Genomic DNA, 20,174 nt, shown 5'->3' with positions numbered 1-20,174 from the left:
ACAAGCACTGCTGAGAGACAGTCTGCAGTGCCTGGTGGCATTGCTTCTTGCCATCAACTGCATCCCATGTCAGAACTGAAGGCGTGCTCGTTAAACCTGCTTAACTCTTGTTCACGCTGCATGCTGCTGGCATTACTAGCTTTGAGTGAAGAGCTAGCATACAGCAGCAGGCGTCGCACTACAAGAGAGAGAGTGACTCTCTAAGTACTCTTCGCGTGTGAGGCCCTCCCTAGTACAATTTAAGAGTAATGGCTTCTTACACAGGCGTTGTTACACGACACTAACTTCGCTCAGCAGATCCTACTGGGGAGAGATTGACCTTTCTTAAACTCATAGGAACTAGCGTAATTGGACGAACTACAAAATTCCGCTCGAGAGTGACTGGTGGGTATCTAACTCACAAGAACTAACTTGTTCTGGATTGCTACACGCACAAGTCCTGACCCTGATGAAGTCCTTGACAGGATGAAACCTGTTGGTTGGGCTGACTGGAAGTGTACAGCAGTGATGAAAACGAATAAAGATGAAAATCATGGTTTGAACTGATTTGAATTTGTATGGCAGGATAAAAACTATTTGATATTGACTGTTCCTTCTACTATAAGGTTTTTTTTAAAAACATTTTTGGCAGTTTCTGAGCAGTGGGACTGCAAGAGCACTACTGCTAAACATTATCGAAATTGACACTAGTGCATTTGTCCCAAGGCCAACACTGCTCTTCTCTGGTTTGTGTTCCAAATATTGAATGAGTAATAAATATTTGTATGCATAAATGGACTTACGTCTGAGGAAGATGTATGAATGACGTTTTACAGCTTATGAACTTCCCCATTTTTGGAAAAACTTACTAGTTCATGTAAAAATATCATAACCTGTATTTTATTAGATTTTGGAATACATTTACACAGTGCGACCAGATTAAAAAACAGTGACCACGAGTCTTAAATTGTAGACAAATATGAGCTTTCAGAGAAAACTAGGATTTACTATAAAAAGTACTTGTACTGTGATCTTTGCAACCAAGTTTAAAATACTCAGATAATACACTTTCCATTACCTCGTTGATCAGCCCATAAAAAATGCTTATTGAAGAGACAGATCCATTTTGCTTATTTTCACTTGACGGCTGACCTCTTTGTGTCAAGTGTTAACTCTAAGGGGCATATTGTTAAGAAACGGCGTTAAAATTATCGCCGCTTTAGCGGCAGAAAACTGCCGCTAAAGCGGCGATAATGGGCTTGATAATATGCCGCAGAGAATTCCCATAGAAGCCCATGTTTTAACGCCGTGCTTGATAATATGCCCCAAAGTTTTGAAATAGACCCCTATTGGTATTATAAAACATTTTGCTAGCTTCCAAAGAGTCCTAAATGCTACAGTTCCCAAACACTGTAAGAGTCTGAACTAGGGCTCAAGAAAAACGAGTTTTACTCATGATAAACCACTGAACCCAGAAAAAGGCATGGAGTTCGACCATATTCCATTTAAAGAGAATAGGGTATTCTCTGTCCTAACGAATAGTTGTGATTCCAAAAGGAAGGTCCTATTGACTGAATATTTGCTAGTGCAAAACAAAACATCGCACAAGTCACTGATTGACTCAGTGGCTTCTCCAACTTCATAAGCAGCTTGAGGGTTCAAAATGGGGGGGAAAGATGTGGATTTATGTTTTTGTAACTCGTGTCCTTTGTTTTATTCCCTCAGATGGCCTGAATCAGTTCGGCTTGAAGACTGCAGCACGTTTTAGAGGGTGCATTCGAGACTTGAAGCTCACCAAGGGAACAGGCAAGCCTCAGGAAATCAAATTTACCAAAGCTCTGGAGCTCACTGGAGTCCAGCCTCTAACGTGCCCTGCTGCATGAAACCTCTCTCCCAAAAGGCAGTCGACTCTTTTGGAATGTTTATTTGCAGCCATTCAAACGGGAATACTTAACAGTGCATGGTGCATGGATTGACACATATCAGTGTGTTGAAGGAAGCCATGGTACTACTTAATGACAACATGAAGGATAAGAATTATGCAACAAAAACAATGAATATTTCCCCCAAAACACAATAAAGATTCCCCTTTTACTGCAGTTCGTTTTGTGCTCTTTTTTACATGCTTAAGAAGTCAGAGTCAAGTCTTACAAGACTGTTTAGACCGTGTTTTATTTGCCAGAAAATAATAATAAAAAAAAAAATGTGCCCAAAGTTCTTGTCATGAGCACACCTCAGGTGCTGCCAAATATCTGGATTGCTAAGTATCAACGATGACTTATCATGATGTCACCTCATGCCTCTTTCTTCCACCAACCTACTCTTCCTCTCTCTATTTCAATCTTGATGGTTCTTTTTTATCCCTGAATATTCCCTTTTCACTGTGCTTCTTACTTTCTCTTTTGAGTATGAAATATAAGTGCTAGTCCCAAAAAATGTGAACTGGTGCTCATTATTGCACAGGCATACATTAGCACTGTACGGCTTGCAACTTGTTCACAGGCCCAGTGTTTGTGTTCCCAAGTTGGTGCTGTATGAATCAGTATACACATTAATGTTCCGGTTACTTATCAATAATCTTCATTACTCTGAGTCCTGGTCTACCTGGATGCAGTCCTGAGTCCCGCTGTCCCACCCGGGCATGGTGGTTGACTATTTCCTGTCTTCCTCTTGTCTTTTTGGCGTGGTGTGTTACAGGAAGTGCTTCATTAGTTCCTCCCTTTAGTTGTGGCTCCTGGGTAACGGGGGTCATCTTGAGGACGTTTTTGGGTTTCAGCTAGGGAATAGGTTCTGCCAGAAAGGAGAATTATATCATTCGTAAGGACTTCATTACTCGGAGGCAGGAAGATTAGTGATAAGTAACCGTGGCATTCCTGAATGCAGTCCTTATGCATGAGACCCAAGCAGACCAGTAACTATTTCCAGCCACTAAGGTCGAAAAAACACACCATCAAAGCACCAAGGATGCTGAATGAAAACCGATTTATTACAACATACAAAAGATACTGCTATTCAAGATACAAAATGAGCAGAAATACCCATCGCTGCAGACAGGACATGATCCCCAAAGGAGGAAACAAATTGCCCACCCAATAGTAAACGATAGTGGGAGAGGAAAGTTTGATGGGAAATCTAAGTAGTTGCAGCACACACTTCATGCAAATGGGCACCGCAAAAGACAGCCCAAGGGATAGAAACCCCTCAAGTTGAACGACCTTGCACCTGCAGAGGAAAACAACATCCAGACACCTGGTAAGCCCGCATGACTGCAGACTTAATTCAGCGGGAAACGGAAGCCGTAGAAGGACGCAAACCCTTATTGGAAAGATCAAAGTTAACAAAAAGGAAATCAACCACCCGAAAGGAAGAAGAATGTTCCAAATAAATGGACAAGGACCTGCGAAGATCCAGGGAATGTAAAACAACTTCTTCAGCCAAAGAAGGGTCAGGAAAGAAAACTTGAAGGACAAGGTCCTCCAAACAAGGAAACTGAGAAAGAACCACTGGAAGGAAAGCCAGGTCTGGCCGAAGAACCACTGTATCTGGAAAGAAACGGAGAACCAGAAAAACCGACATTAAAGCACCTATTTCTTCCACCCTTCCCCCACAACCCACTGCAACCAAAAACACCGCCTGCTCCTTCAGTAAATAGAAGGACACCGCATCCAGGGGCTCAAAAGGAGTACCAGTCAGCGCCTGGAGACCCAAAGGTAAATTCCAGGGAGGAATCAGAGAATGGGAAACAAGCTGTGCAGAATAAAAAACCCTAAGAAGCTGAGAGGCCAAAGTCACAATATCGAAGACCCCATTCCCTTGAAAGGCCCAAAGAGTCACCCACTGGGCTCCAAGGGCCGAAACAGCCAAACCGAAAGCAAAGCCATCCTGCAAGACATCCAAAATCCGTAAAAGAGAACAAGGGGAGGAAACCAACCCCTTAGAATCACATTAATTAGCAAAATGCCCCCAATGGCGATTGAACGATCCGTGAGTGGAGGGCTTGTGAAACAACTGGATGGAGATGGCCCCAGGTTCAGAATAGAATAGAACATACAGAGTCAACCGCTTAGCAGCCAGACCCCCAAATTGAGATGCTTCAAGGAGGAAGTCTCCAGAAGGGGATGACTCAGAGGAGAAGGCAAAAGCGGAAACACTCAGGGAAGACCCTCTGACAGCTGAAGAAGCAGAGGAAACCAAAGCCACCTCGACCACCCGGAGCCACCAGTAGAACCTTTGTGTGGTCAGAGATCACCTTGTGCAGCACCCAGGGAATCAAGGGGATCAGCAGAAAACAATACAGGAAACCCCCAGCCAGGGATTTGAGAGGGCATCCAAGGCCTAGGTTCCCAGAGAGGGAATCAAGGATCAGAAATAGGGAAGAAGGGCATTGCACTCTCTGACAAACAGGTCCAGCCAGGGGCACCTGAACCTCTAATGTATCTCCCAAAATACCCTGGGGAAGAGAGATAGACGATGAGAACTCTGACTGAGCTGATCCGCATGCCCGTCCTTCCTCCCCAGAAGATAGACCGCGTCAGATAAAGAAGAATCCGCTCTTGCCACAGCCCCCCTTCCCGGGATAAGACAAAGAGGGAGGGAATCATCTCCCCCAGATGACAAGCATAAAACCTCATGACCTGATTGTCTGTCTGGATACGCACTCCTCGACCCCTGATGGATGGGAGGAAATGAAAGAGGACCACCTAAACTGAAGCCAGTTCCTTCCATTTGGAAGAATGGAGACACTCACCCCTGCTCCACAACCCATAGGCAGCAAGACTCACCAGATCTGCTCCCCACCCCTGACTGCTGGCATCGATGAAGATGATCACAGAAGGAGGACCACTCAACGGATGCCCCATGCTGAGGTTGTCTGGGTTCAACCCCCACTGCTGTTCCTGCACAACATGCCAAGTAACTGGAACCCGGGCTGTGAAATCCTGAGACAGAGGATTCCAGTGATGCAGAATATGATGCACAACTGGATACCAGAGCCAAATTGAACGCCATTTCCCCCTGACTCCTCAGCCACAGTCTCACTGGAATCAAGGGGAGAGACAGGTCGGGTAACAGGTGTAACATCAGTTCATCCCATCGTGCTGGAGCCAGAAACCTCCCCCAAGTCCATTCAGAAGGGAGGTCCTACAAACTGCAGAGACACACGTCCTCCACATCTTTGCAAGCCCTAGAGAGAAAAGGAGCAATTAAACAATGTCAAGGAAGGAAACACCTGAATAACTTGAGAGTGCAAAATACCCACCAGTGGAGCCAGCAGCTTAATGAAAACTCTGAAAGGCAATGCCAAACCAAATGGGAGAGAGCATAACTGGTAATAGCGGCCATCCACTGGAATCCTAAGGTATTGTTGATGAAGAGGACAGAGTGGGACATGCAAAATGCATCCAGCAGGTCTACAAAAGCGAGAAACAGGCCTAATCTCAACAGGGGAAAGATACTCTGAAGGGTGACCATTATAAAAGTTATTGTGACCAGGAACAGATCCAATGCTTTCAAATCCAACACAGGGTTAGTCCCCTGAAACGTTTTGTACTAAAACGGAGAATGGAGTAAAAGCCCAGCCTGTTGTTTCCTCTGGGGAACACAAACAACTGCCCCTTCGTTCAGTATTTGCTGGATTGTTACCAGATCCTGTGGAAGATGAGTTTCCCGGAACAACGATCCTGGACACTGTGCAAACTCCAAGTGATACCCCTTGGAGACTACCGGTTAGGCCCAGACATCAGAAAAGTCCTTCTGCCATTGGTCTTGAAAGTCCACAAGGTGCCTACCCTTTGGAGAAGCACTCGGGTGGTCACACATTTGGAATCTGGGGGTAGCAGCTGAGGATGATGGCGGGAACTGGGATTTTTTGGATACAGGAAGCCATAGCTGTGACCTCTACCACAAATGGGCCGCAAGGAACCCCTCGTGGAGCAGGAAGGGAAAGCCCTATTAAATGCAAAACCTCTTCTCCTTTGAAAGGATCTTGCTGGCACCATCAATTTCTAGTTCCCCATAGATATCTTGATCTTCACCTGAAAAAGCTGCCCCAACAGCTTGGGACCCTCAAAGGGTAGCCACATCAAAACAGCCATTTGAACTGCATCAGCCTTCCAATTGTGCAACCACTGAGGTCTGCGAGCCGCAACAGCCATCACAGAAGTAGGTGCAGATGCACGCATATTGTCAAAGGACAAGTCAGCTAATAAGCGACCTTGCTGTACCATCAGTGTCAGAAGATTCAAACAATCTGAACCCGGCCAAGGCGTGAAAGTTCTTGACTAAGGACTGCGCAGTATGAGTTGCGTAAGTATTCGCACAAACAGAGAAACTGGCCACAGAATTGCACCGTTTTACAGCCCCATCCACCATCCTATCCACTGCATCAGGGGGCAAGCATCCTCAGAAACCACACTCCCCTGAGTGGACATGACAGCCATCAGATTATCCACCTTGACCACAGATGATAATTCCTGAACAAACTGGTCACTGGATAACACCGTGACAAAACTCAGGAAAGGTTGATATGGCCACTCATGCAACAGCACCTGCTGATATGTAATGGTACAGTCTCAGGGTCCGCCTGCTGATAATTAGCTAATATATCATCCTCATCAGCTCATGAACAGCTGCAAGGAGACTTAAGTTTTCTCTAACATGCTTCAAGTGATTTGTCAGCTCGGACCCTGAACATATTGCTCACATCGATTCTCCTTCTCAGGAGCACCCTCAGGCTCCTCCATCTCTTGCCTGGAATCTTAGGAGGAGGCTGTCCATCCCGGGTCTTAAATGCTGCCTCAACCGCAGCTACAATCATGTGTTTCAGGGACTGTAAAGAGGGCTGCACAGAAGGACCAGCCTCTTCCTTGACAGGCTCCATACTACTCAAACTCCAACCACCCCATGCGCTTTGCCGGGGGGGAGAAGGGGAGAAGAGACTACCAAAAACTATACCTCCTGGCTGCTGAAGGACCACTTTGTGAGTCCTGGCAAGAGTTAATCTCAAAAACTCCTGCTATGGCAAGGTGACCAAATATGAACTTTCTACCCAGCCCCGTCCACTACTGCAGGGCACTTTGGGCCAGGGAATCCAAAGCCTGAATGCTAAAGCAGAGCAACTTGGCGGGGATCACAAACACAGCCTTTGTTGGTGTGCGTGGACCCCACCAGCCCTGCCCGTTAAAGCTGGACACAGTGGAGAGCCACAGCACACTGCGCTGAAGCCCTGCTCACAAAAGCTGAACAAACGGGCATACAGAAATATGATCAAAGGAATGCCAAAAAATGCCAATACAAAACAATTTAGACATCATAAATCATAAAAATAAAGAAAAACACTTACCTAATCAGTAAAGGAGCTTCAGACTAGGGTGCGTTACATAAAGAAAAAACAGGAAGTGCTTTGTTAGTCCCTCCCTCTTGTGGTGACTCCTGGGTAATGGGGGACATATTGGGGAAACATTTAGGGTTTCAGCTAGGGAATTCGTTCTGCCAGAAAGGAGAAGTATGTCATGTGTAAAGACTGCATCCAGGAAGGCGGTCAATGAGGTAATTCTATTTCATACTTTACAATATTTATATGTAAGAAGCCTTCTGCCTACCCCACATCCTAACTCTCATCTTCTCCTGATCTCCCTCCAGTGATGGAATAGGAGCTAAAAGCAGCCAGGAAAATGCTTTCATATCAGCCCCTTGCATGCTGAGTGAGCATAGTGAGTGAGCCTTGAGGATTTGGAGGGGTATTATATATATTTCTACAAGAAAATTGTGTGTGCTCTTTCAGGACTGTTTGCCAGGCTAACTAGTTGACCTTTCCTTCTTCCACCCCGGAAAGCAGCCCCGTGGTCCTCAACCCATCCGGGATTCTTTCAGTGTCCTATAAGGCCAGTCCAGTCCATCAATCCTTACTGCCCCTAAGGGGCCGATTCTGATCCGGGTCGGAAAGCTCTCCGACCGAGCCGGATCCGGAGTGTTTTCTGACTGAGCAAGTACGATGCGGCTGTATGCTGCCGAACTCGGTTCGGTCGGACTCCAATAGAAGTCAATGGGAGCCGGTCGTACGACGCGTACATGGGCTCCGATTGACTGAATGGGTACGTCGCAGACAGGTGCGCCCCCTACAGTGGGTACGCGTCGGTGCCATCCGCACCGTACTTGCCTGTGTTGGGGAGACCCTTGGGTCTCCCCCTGTGTCTGAGTCGTAGGGCTGCGTGTGACAGGGGGTCCGACGCGGACCCCCAAAAGCAACTTCCCAGACGTTTTGTGAGCCGGACACTCCGGCTTGCACCGGCTGTCTGACGCGTGCATCGTACTGGCTCGGTCGTAAATCGCATCCATTGCATGCCACGGTTAGCTTACGGCCAAGACGTACGGAGTGGTTTGGACCCGGTCGGTGAATTTCACGTAGCTCACATCATACTTGCTCGCTCGTACAGCTGTACGAGTTGGGCGGAAAAGACGCGTACGGCTCGTAGTTTTTCCAGCCGGATCACGTTCGGTGCCCTACCGACCTGGATCGGAATCGGCCCCTAAGTGGCATATTTTCTTGGGTTGGTACTGCAACTGCTGATCATCTCTACATACAATTCCTTCCCTTAATTTCCTTTTCTGGTGTCAGATTTAAACATTCTCATTACCGTTCATTAGTGCTGTAAGTGGATGTGGCTTGGGTTTGCAAAATAAAGGGCAGTATCACATAGAATGAGCACATTAAGTTGTACTTTAAGACCAATATCTGCCACAGTTTTGGGCAAGTTGAAGAACGAGCTACAGCAGCGGTAGTTTTTCACATCAGAGAGTGGTAAATGGATGTTTGTCACCGAGTCTTTAAAGGAATGTGCTGCTTTTGGAAGGATATGTTGTATCATTTGTTGACATTTCGAATGTAATTACCATCCACAACAAAACACAACACAATGCTATAATAAAACAAAAAATAACATGGTACAACAGAACAAAACAAATAGAATGCAACACAGCTACCACATTACAACAAAACAATGCCATTGTTGGTACAAAATATTACTTCACAAATAAACAAAACAACAAATCACTGCGGAAACAAGAAACAACTTGTGAAACATGCGCAAATACACTAGTCTCATTATGTGAACGCCACAGGTCTGCTTTCATAAGACAGTGGTGAAAGGTGTTTGCACCAAGCTCAGCCTTCGTTACCACCAAGAATAGTTATAGCACCAATTAAACAGTAAACAAAGTTCAAGGTTCAGCCACCCTTGCAAATTAAAAGTAAATGGAGGTCAAAGGACAAATAGTCTACAATATTTCACAAATCTTTCAGGAGTATGACGGGAACAAAAAAAAATAATAATAATTAATTAATCATACAAAATAGTATAATTTATCAATAAAGAACACCAAATTGACCATCCCTCTGTGGGTGCACTGTACCCCTAAATCTTATACCTAAAAAAGCACGCTCAATGGATGTGTGCATCGGGGACGATGTTTGCGAATCACGAGGCAATGGGTCCAAGAGACAAGGACCAAAACAAGCATTACAAAATACTGTCAATAATAAAGGACTGATTCAATATATGAGTTCTAAACCATAATTAGAGAAACCATAAAGGTAAGTAAGTAATAGTAAATGCAGATGCAGAAATCATTGGCATGAAGGCTCTGAGGAAATAGAACAAATGCAGTATGATAGGCAAAATCAATGATAGGATCAGTCTCAAATGTGCAGCAAAATTTGTAATCAATCAGGCGGGATCCCTAGTGGATCAGGAGAGCTCCTGTCTGACCCCCGAATTCAAGGGTTTATATAGCTATTTAATACATCGAAAGGTATTAGAACTGCAAACTCATCATGGCGTGAGTAAAGAGTTACATTTTCAATAAACAGAACACAGGAAATATAAAGCATTTCAAATCCTTATTCCCTTTAACACCATCCTACTATATAAAAAATCCAGCTCCCCTGCCCTAATGTCATATTGAGGTGCCAGAACAAACTCGTTTCAAAAACAACAGTGTACCATTGTGAATGATTTCAATATAGCATGCAAGAGGAAGATTCATGAAAACATGTTTTATTTGAGTTCTCGCTAGCAAGCCACTCGAGAACAGCGTCATTCAGGAATAAACAAACTAATGTTTTGTCAAACTATGTCATTTTGAACAAGATGTCGTTATGGCCTAATTTAGGCCTACTTAAAATAATCCAGCTAAACACCCTTTAGCATGTCATAGCAAAATTGTTTCAACTACAATAGAACCATGTTAACATATACATGTGAATCTAGAGTAAATTAATATTCTGCACACTGTAAATAATGCATGTTCTTGTTTAGTGCACAAAAGTTCCCTAGACCTCCCCTCCTCCAATGATTCTATCATCACTAAAACACTCGAACAATTCAGAACATAGTCTGCATCATTTTCCGTCTCTTAAAACTCAATTTTGCTAACATCTTGTGTTGATTATAGAGTCGCTCTTTGGCTTCCTCCATCTCACATCTTGCATCTTCTCCTTTTAGACAATATCTTTTTCTTGGTGCAACCACATGTTAAAGATGATTGTATGTTGGAATTACGTATGCGTTAGAACGCATGGCTTTTTAACGCAGTCATTAGTATGAATGCATCGTAATGAAGCGTTCCTTTTGCACGCAATGACTTGCCTTAGGGGGGGCGGTGGACGTTAGATTAATTAAATTTACTAATCCAACTCCAGTCTGCGCAACAGTTGGGAAGGTGTTGGACTTTAAATCCATCACCTCTCCACCAATGTGTCCCCCTAAAGCAAGTCGTTGTAATGACTTGCGTGCTAAACAAGTGCATTAACAACACATTTGTTCCATTGCCTGCACTGTAAAGGCACAGCGTGATTCCGGCGTCATGCTAAAGGCTATTTTCCGTAAAAAAAAAATTTTTTAGTATTCTTTGGTGGTGGCCCTAACGTGCCACCACCAAAGATGTCAAACCTTTCAACAATTTTTCTAAAACCCTTTGCAGTTTCACCAACCCAGGAACCCACTGATTCCCTTAAGCCATGCTCTTCAAAAGCTTAGACTTCACGAGAAGCATTAGTGATATTAGTTACATATGCCTCAATAAGCTTACATTTATCTGGGATGAAGGGGCAGGAGTCTCCCACCTTCAAAACCCAGTAACTTCATATTCCTTTGCAAGAAGGATATCTAGCTGTAGGCGGTTTTACATTGTCCAAATAGCAATTAACTCATTATTTATCTGACTTAATGCATTAGCTGTTAGAAGCAAGGTGATCCACAAGTGTAGATAATTTTCTAATTATCACATCATTCATAGCCACTCCAAAAGATGGAATCATAACCCCTAATATGTCTAGCACAATTTGCCCAAAAGCTCGCTTCACTTTTCTCGAACTAATGGCATCATTATTCTCATTCACCTGGTAATCACAAAGGAATAACAAAGCAAGGTAGCAGCTTTCCAAACAAAATAAGCAGTCTTTCTACACTATCAAGAGATTCCTCTAAGAATCAGCTCTCCACCAACCACAACTTAAACACTAACAACATCACTTTCACATTCAAACCTCCCCCAAACTCTATTGGTCTAATTCGTGTAGGTTCATGGATCTAGGATCACTCACTCTGTGAGAAGGCGGGATATTGAATTAAGAATTCCGTCCTAAATCCTTCATTCAAATTGCCTTTGATGTGTGCTTAACTCACCCATTGGCCTACATTGGATTGATGGGGAGTGCTGTGCAGTGCATGAGTGGTGTATATGTGCTGGGAGTATGTTGCCTGTTGAAGGTACAATACAAGGATAATGCAGTACTGTGCCATGCATGCATGTTAAGTGCATGTACTGCGTGTATGTGTGCCAGGGAATGCCATAGTACATGAAGTATACAGGGCTGTACAATGTATGTGAAATGCATGTACCGAGTGTATGTGTGCCTATGAATGGTACCATACAACATTGCAGACTATGGATTCCATTTTGGGAGACCCAGGGCTGCATGGTGTAATAGGGAGAGGAGGTAGCAGAATCCCCCCAGGCAGATTTGTGTATTTCTGCATTCTTGTTAGCTGGGTTGGGCACACTGGAGAGGGGAGAGTCAGGCTTCAAAGGGTTCTCTTTGATTCCGAGAGACGTCACAAGGAAGGGACCTGGTCACATTTCAGGAAGGAGATGTGGCTGATAAGGGAATCATAAGGTTAGGGCTCAGGCCCTGAGCTAACCTTTCGATACACATATCACTGTGACCTACAGCCAGGTGTGCACTCTAGTCATTCTCGTGGCAAATGGGAACTAGGTCTGTTTAAGGGATTTAAGCACAAAATAAGGTTGGTCGATGAGCCGGAAGCTGTTGTGCACAAGGTTTGCAGGGTACCTTTGGTTTTATGTGATGAATTAAAAAAAGAATTGAATAAGTAATGTACCAGCAATGTAATAGAACCTATTGAGGCATCAGACTGATTTTCTCTGATTGTGTTGGCCAAGAAAGCTAATGGGGCCCTTCGTATGTGTGTTGATTTACGCGATCTAAACCAGCACATATGGGTAGATCAACACCTTTTGCCCAATATCATCCAAATGACATCCACTCTCAAGGGTGGAAAGTGGTTCAGTTTACTGGACATTACTTCAGCCTATCACCAGATCGATTTGACCCTGACTTTGGGCATTACATGGCCTTCATCACTCCAGAAGGTTTATTTCAATTTAAACACATGCCCTTTGGACTTGCTTCTGCCTCTGCAGTGTTTCAGAGAATTGTGGAGAGCATGTTCAAGGGTATGTTCGGGGTGATGTCTTTTCAGGATGATGTGTTGGTGTTTGGTATCGATCAAGAACAACACAATGAAAGGTTGCACTCTGTATTGTCTATTCTAGAAAGTAAAGGGGTTATACTGAGTCTCGAGAAATGCAAGTTGAATAGGACCACCGTGGAGTACTTAGGCTACAAAAATGTTGCTGAGGGGGTGGAGCCCAAGGCCAGTTTAGTGAAGGTGATAGAAGATTTCAGCACACCTGAGGACAAGGACCATTTGAGATCCTTTATGGGACTCATTAAGTTTTATACTAGATTCGTACCTAATTGTGCTGCAAAAACTTATCACATGGGGACCTCCTCTAGAAGAACTCCATGTTCAAGTGGAGTAATGAGTGTACAGAAGAATTAGTGTTGATTAAAAGAGAGATTGCACATGCCATTCCTTTAAAACCTTTTGATACCAGGGATCATACCATCATCATGACTGACGCTAGTCAGAAAGGTTTGGGTGCTGTGCTTATGCAAAAAGAGGGGGAAAGGATGAAGTGATAACTTTTGCATCCAGAAGTTTGAGAGGAGCAGAAGCAACGTATTCCGTTGTTAGGCACGAGGCATTAGCCTGATGGTGGGGCATTGTCCTTTTTAAACATTAGCTATGGGGTTCAAAATTTACACAGAGGGTGGCTCACAACCTTTTAGTTGATCTATTTACCACAAAGGTAGGTGATAAGGCGACCCTCAGGATTTCCAAGTGGCAATACAGACGTTTGGAGCACAATTTCAAGGTTGAATATGTTCCTGGCAAGAAGAATCTGTTAGCAGATTATCTGTCTAGATTGCCCAGTTGTGAATAAAATGGAGGTGGGAAGATGTAAGGGATTTTGACTCTGAGATTATCTGCCATACCATGTGTAATTCTAATGGTGCTTTGTTGGAACAGGAGTGGAGGTGTGCTTATGAGATGGATGAGGGAACTAAGAAAGTCATGAGCCTTGTGCACATAGGTTGGTCTGGAAGCTATTCAAGGGACAACCCTCTCAGTAAGTTCAAACACGTTTTTGAAGAGTTATCTGTTGTTAATGGATTATTGTATCAAATGTATTTGCTTGTGGTCCCTGAGGCCATGTGCGATTAAGTTCTTAAGTTAGCTCATGATGGTTGCATTGACATGTGTGCCACGAAGAGCAGAATCAGGGAAATTTTCTGGTGGCCTGGTTTGGACCGGCAGGTAGAATAGTTTGTGAGGGATTGCATGTTCTTTGCTGTTAGCGATAAGTCACAGGTAACTGTGCCCAGCCTAGTAGAAGCCATTGAGGTACCCATAAAGGCTTTCTCAAAACTTGCCATTGACATCATAGGTCCCATGTCTCTTTCTATCAGTGGTGTTCCCGAGTATGGCATAGTCCCTGTGGACTACTATAGTCACTGGCCTGAGGTCAAGTTTGTGAAAGAACCCACGGCTGTTTGTGCCATTGAGTTTCTTGAATCATTGTTTGCGAGGGAAGGGTTTCCTGATGAGGTACGTCCCGACAATGGCTGTCAATTTACTTCACCTCAATTTAAGCAGTTTATGCAATTTATGGGCATAAAACACACTAGGACTTATCTTCATCACCCTAGGGGCAATGACCTCATGGAGAGGTTTAATAGGGTGATCAAGGAGAATATACAACTGTCAAAAGCCAGTGGTTTAAATTGTAACCAAGAACTAAAGAAACTGCTGTGGGCAGCGCGCACTACTGCCAATGCTGACACTGAGATTTCTCCATTTATTTTGTTGAGCGGATGTGTTCCCTCTTCCAAAAAGTTGAAGAGGTGGATGGGAGGGTATAAATTGCCTGAAGATAAAATAGTAAGAGGGTTAAAGGTCAAAACAAATATGTTCAACCAAGGAGCAGAGAGCTAAGAGTGTGTGTTGTTGATCGATTGAGAATAAAATGTCCTAGGATTCTTCCTAAGGGAGAGTCTAAATTCTCTGATATTAAGGGCCATATTCTCAAGGAGCTATCGCCGAGTTGACGTCACTTTACCGCAGCCAAAGTCGCGATAAACTCATCACCCCCTTCACAAGCCGGTGCTAACAGCCCATAACACCAGTTCAACCGCAATAGCAGTCACAAAAAACATCGCCACAGATGATCCACGCAACTATCGCTAATGAGATGCAGAGAAGGCGTTCCTGAGCAAAAAGCCGCGACAACACCACTCCACAACATTCTCAACGACCAGACAGATCTGTGAAAAGACCACGAAACATGCGATAAGGTGCGTTAGCTGCAGGAAATTAACACCTGCTCCGACCTGGTGCAAAGTCGGACGGCAGCAGGCACCACAAAAGGGAGCCCAGACCCACACCCGAAGAACAACAGATGCCATGGAGCCACTGAACATGTGGGCCGGTCACCCAAGAGGGCCACAGCACCCACCACCAACACCCCCAAACCACCCCCACCCCCCCACACTCCCACTGCTCCCCCTGACCAACACTGAGGCAGCGCAGACAATGACAGCGACCCTCCAAAAATGCACCAACCTCACAGACCCAACACCAGAGAATGTCATTGCCCACTACATGCTCAAAGGGACAACCCTCCTCCTCATCCTGACCACCATTGCCCCCAGTCTGACGGTACCAACACAGCGGATAACCAACATCCCACCTCAGACAAAGCTGATGGCTGTGCTGCCCCTGTTGGTATCTGGTACCCTCCAACCAACATCTGCCTGAGACGGTGGAGTCACATAGCCAGGCCAATACAAGTCCCTCACAATTGCCGTGGATGACACCATCAGCTTGGTATCCCACCATCTATACTTCGCACACACTGTGCATGAACAGCCTGAGACCAAGCAAGCCATGTACGCAGCAGCTGGCTGCCCGCATGTGTCAGGGGGTAATTGATTGCACACATGTCTCACTAGTGGCCCCTGAAAACACTGCACACAATAAGCGCAACAGAAAGTGCACGCACCCCACCAATGTCCAGGCAATAGTGGACCACCGGGGAATCCCCGCCAACGCCGCCGCAAACCACACAGCCAGTGTGCATGATTTCCACACCTTCTGACAGTCCATCATTAACCTGCACCACCAGGATGGCACCTACGGAAATGCACTGCTCATTGGCCAATAACAAATGCACACACCACACACCTCAACTCCACAATCATACAACACACGACACAGGAAATGCACACATCACAAGCTCACATACAATATGCACACCCACCAGACACAACAGCACAACTCACTGTGGGAACCTGTGCCAGCCATGTACATTACCCATTAATGGCATGGCACCTCGGCCACACCATAGCAGATAGTGAAAAGGTGGGCACCAGGCATGTGCAAAGGAGGCAAGTGACCCATGAATGAGTATGTACACAATGCCAAGTGTGGCGTGGATGTGCTGGACAGACAGGAGTATGCAGACCACACTCATATCCCTGTCAACATACACCGCTGGTGTATAGAGTGTATCGGACAGTGGACGCAACCATGTCACCCCAGCTGAGGGGGAGATCGCGGAAATGTAGCCTGTTACGTCCCCCCCTGTAAGCGTGAGCGGAGGGGTCTGGCCTTGCGTATGCCAGGCCAGCGTAGGGGTGTGACTAAACAGCACGTAGCCCTGGGCGTGGTCCTCTTCCGGAATGCCCAACGTCTCTGCCAGGGCAGCGCATCTCACCCCACCACGAGGCCGATGCCGTCGTCCTGAGCGGAGTTTCCTGCGATCCTGTGTGCCTGCTGTACCCGGAGCCGCTGGTCCCTGAACCCGTCTTGCCCTCCCTGGCGCAGCCAGGCCTCAATGCTCACCTGACAACATGGGCGTGTGTCAAGGAGGGCCCAACATGTGCCGATGCAACCTCCAAGCCCGAGGCCCGCAACCTTGGCAGCCTGCTCAGACCATCACGGCCTCCTCGAGCAAGGCCCTCAGTCCTCCTTTCTCGTTGACATACTCCACCGGCATACACAGTGGACAAGTGAGTCACACATTTAGAACTGAGTCTTGATTTATTGATTTCAGACTGTGTACCATTGTACACAAGGAGAGGAGTAAGAGGAAGACACGGTTCAGTCCGGAGGAAGAAAGGATCATCGTTACGGAGGTGATAGAACACTACCAACAACTGCTCTTGTGCCACTAACTCTGTGCATCACTAGCCAACGACACGTGGCTGTGGGCCCTTGCTAAGCCATGGCTCCGGACTGCACTGCGGACAAGTAGGTCACACATGTGGAACTGAGACATGATTTATTTATGGCAGATTATATGCCATTGTACACGCATCATCGAAGACTGCATCCCCTTTCAGCACTGGTGCCACTAACTCTGTGCGCCGTAATCCATATACACTCCCTGGTTGAACTTTGGTGGTGTGCGGGACTATTGCCTGGGTGTTGTCATCATCATCATGTAGCCGATACTGATTTGCAGTCAAGTATGAGTCTGTAGCATTCATCTCCTACATATTGTCTGTGTGTGCTTGGTTCTGCTCTCTGCATCAGCTCCTGGAAGAACACCTTCCACTGTCCCGTGAAACACTAACTCACCTTGGACATCGACGAGGACCCACTAAGCTTTGGTGTCCCTATCTCACTGCACCATCAGTCACCGTCCAGTGGCGGTGTGCCTGTGCCGGCCGCACTGCTTCCGAGCCCACTAATTCTGTGCACCACAACTTATGGACCTGTTCTGATTGAGTACTGTGCTGGGGACAGCGCACGCAACAATGTCACCTCATGCAGTGGGGGAAGACCTGGGACTATGACGAGGAAGATGTGGCAAGTGTGTGGACGGGAGAAGGCACAGACAATGGGAGGGCAGGAGGCAACAACCAGAAGGCAGGAATGCAGACTGGAGGTGGTAGTCCAGCTACACACCCGGATCTATTACTGGGTATTGCACTGTGCACTGCGGATGCAACTGTCACCTCAGGCAGTGTGGAGGACCTGGGACGATGGTGGGTGAGATGTGGCAGGTGTGACACACCCTACTGCAGTTGCAGCAGGAATATCCCAAAGGAACACAATCCGAGACAATATCTCACATGAGCACGCTCAGCCCTGGTGCCCCTACCTTAGTGTACTGCAATTCACGGAACCTCCTGCCTGGATATTGGGTGACCTCTGTACTTACTCCCATGTTACTCAGCAGTTTACTATGTTATGCTGGTGTTTTCTCTTTCCATTGCACTGGTGTCCGCTGTTCAAGTTGTTGCCAGCACCAAGCACTCCGTGCAGGCTGGCTTATACTCACCCCACACACATCCAGCACAGGCGTCACTGTACAGGTGGCCCTGCCAATAAAGGGGCCGGGCACACGTGCTCATAGCCAGTTCAACATGATATATGCATGTGTCCCTGTGGTCTTGTTGTATGCATGAGGGCCCTAGGCCCAATGACATTACATTGTGCTGTGTACAGCGGACGCAGACATGTCACCGCAGGCAGTGGGTACGACCTTGGACATGTAGCTTTGTCGTCAGCCACTCAATACGTAAGAGGAGTGGACTGGGCCGTCGCACGGAGGACCAGCGTCTGGTGTAAATGATGGTTCCGTGGCTCTGGGCGTGGTTCATTGCAGGACATGTTCACATGCATGTGTATCTGTCGCGGTGTGGGTCTCCTTTGTGGGGTGTAGGTAGTCCCTGATGAGACTTGAACACTCACGTATGTGATCTAGTTCAGTTTCCATGAGCTCTGACCCCACCCGCACCTGTTCTGCCACCTCCTTTGGCATTCTGACACCTGGCATTGGAATGTGATTTGTGCCTGGGTAAATTGTTGGGAGCCAGTCGTGGTGGCGGGTGCTACCTGCTGTGTGGTCTGTGCAGGGGCTGGGGGGGTCTTCTCTATGTGGCTTGACTGCTCTGCTCCTGGGGATGGGTTGCCTGATAAGTCCATGAACTGCTGTAGGACGTCATGTTCGAGGTGTGGTGGTCGTCTCCGGCATCACTGATGGGTTGTCTGGTCTGACCTGCTGGAGGTGTTTTTTGTCCCTCTGCAATGTGAAGGGGAGATGCATGTTGACATTGTGTTGACATTTATGTTTGTGCATTGTTCTTGTTTACATGCAGGCTGTGTGACAATGTACATTGTGACTGTTTTGGCGGTGCTGGCAATTTGGGGCGGAGACTGGACATTGGGACTACATGACGGATGTGAGATAGTACCCGTGCATATGCATCTCTCAGTTTCCTGCTCTGTCCAATGTGATTGGCCTGTTTCTGCGCCTGGGCGGACCCAGTTGTGTCCCCTGTTCTGCAGTGTCGGTGTTGCACTTGGTGCCACATTGTCATGGGATGTGCTGTGATTGCTATGTGTGTGTTCTGCAGTGTGCCACGTGGATGAGGGACATGATCTTGGGTCATTGTGAGTGTGCAGTGTGCTATACTTGATTGTGCATGTGTGCCATTGAGCCCATCTCCCCCATCCCCCCAGTCCCTGGCCGTTACTCACCCTGTTGTTGTTGTGTCAGGTCCTCTTGAGCTGTGTCCATACTCCCACCTCCTTGCTCAGTCTCCACACTGATGACTGGCCTCCATTTCCTCCTGCTCCTCCTGTGGTGCAGGACTCCCACCTCCTGTCGCCGTTGCTGCCTTCCTGTTGTCAGCGGGTTTGTGCCTGGTTTATGTTTTCAGGTCATGCCAGCACCTCTTGGCCTCATCCATTGTCACCCTTGACACTTCGGCTGCATTCCAGGTCGTCTGATTGTGGGTCAGTTGCTGGTTGTGTTCTGTCACCTCTGTGACGCTGGTCTTGTTTTCCTGCAGACTGCACCCCATCTTCCTCTCCCTCTTCTCCTTGGCCTTGCCCGAGCCCGTTGTTCCTTGCTGGTGGTCTGAGGGGCTTTTGGAGTTTGCGTTGGCCTCTGCGCTCGGTCATGGTGCATCCACGTTGCTAGGCACTTTGGATTGTTTCTGGTGTGTTGTTTTTGTAGCTTTTATAGTGCATTTTATAGTGCATTTTCCAGCCAGACTTGTGGGATTTGCAGGCCAGTGGTTGGTTTTCGCAGCTTTTTGTATCATGCTTGGCCTCATCGCAGCTTTTTTTGCGTTCGTGATTCTCATTTTTGCGGCGTGGCATTGATTTTACCATGCCCATTTGGCGCGTTATCTGGTGTCTATCGCATGGTACCGCCGTGTTGTGAATACTTGGTTAACACGGCGTACATTTCCCGTGATAGACTGCGATGTTGTTTGTTGCGTTAAGTTACTTTTGCGATGGTTATCACACGTTCTTGAGAATATGCCCCTAAGACTGTAGTGAGAATCAATAAGAGCAGTGAAACTGGAGGATGGCAGATGGTGGACCAAAAGGAAAATCACGGTGCCTAGTTCACGTCAAGGCAATGTTTCCGAGAAGATGGGTCTCAAGCAGTTCACACAAAGGTGTTTCATGAAACAAGTGTCCGGGTACCTTCTTCCAGGATTTCTAGTTTGCCAACCAAATTTCAAGAAT

The 20,174-nt window shown here is 46.5% G+C and overlaps 1 protein-coding gene across 6 annotated transcripts in view; it reads left to right on the top strand.

The window, feature by feature from the left end:
* Positions 1–2,078, top strand: part of LAMA2 (laminin subunit alpha 2) — a 3,129,796-nt gene extending 3,127,718 nt beyond the window's left edge. For all 6 annotated transcript variants that reach the window (XM_085611831.1, XM_085611827.1, XM_085611830.1 and 3 more), the window contains one exon: positions 1,705–2,078. In XM_085611831.1, the coding sequence (XP_085467957.1) occupies positions 1,705–1,862 (158 nt within the window). In that variant the 3' untranslated portion in view covers positions 1,863–2,078. The remainder of the gene's footprint in view (positions 1–1,704) is intronic.
* Positions 2,079–20,174: the final 18,096 nt, after the last annotated feature.

The sequence above is a fragment of the Triturus cristatus genome, chromosome 6 (assembly GCF_964204655.1).
Source record: "Triturus cristatus chromosome 6, aTriCri1.1, whole genome shotgun sequence".
NCBI lineage: Eukaryota > Metazoa > Chordata > Amphibia > Caudata > Salamandridae > Triturus > Triturus cristatus.
The sequence above is the reverse complement of the archived record's forward strand: the minus strand, read 5'-3'. Positions and strand labels throughout refer to the sequence as shown.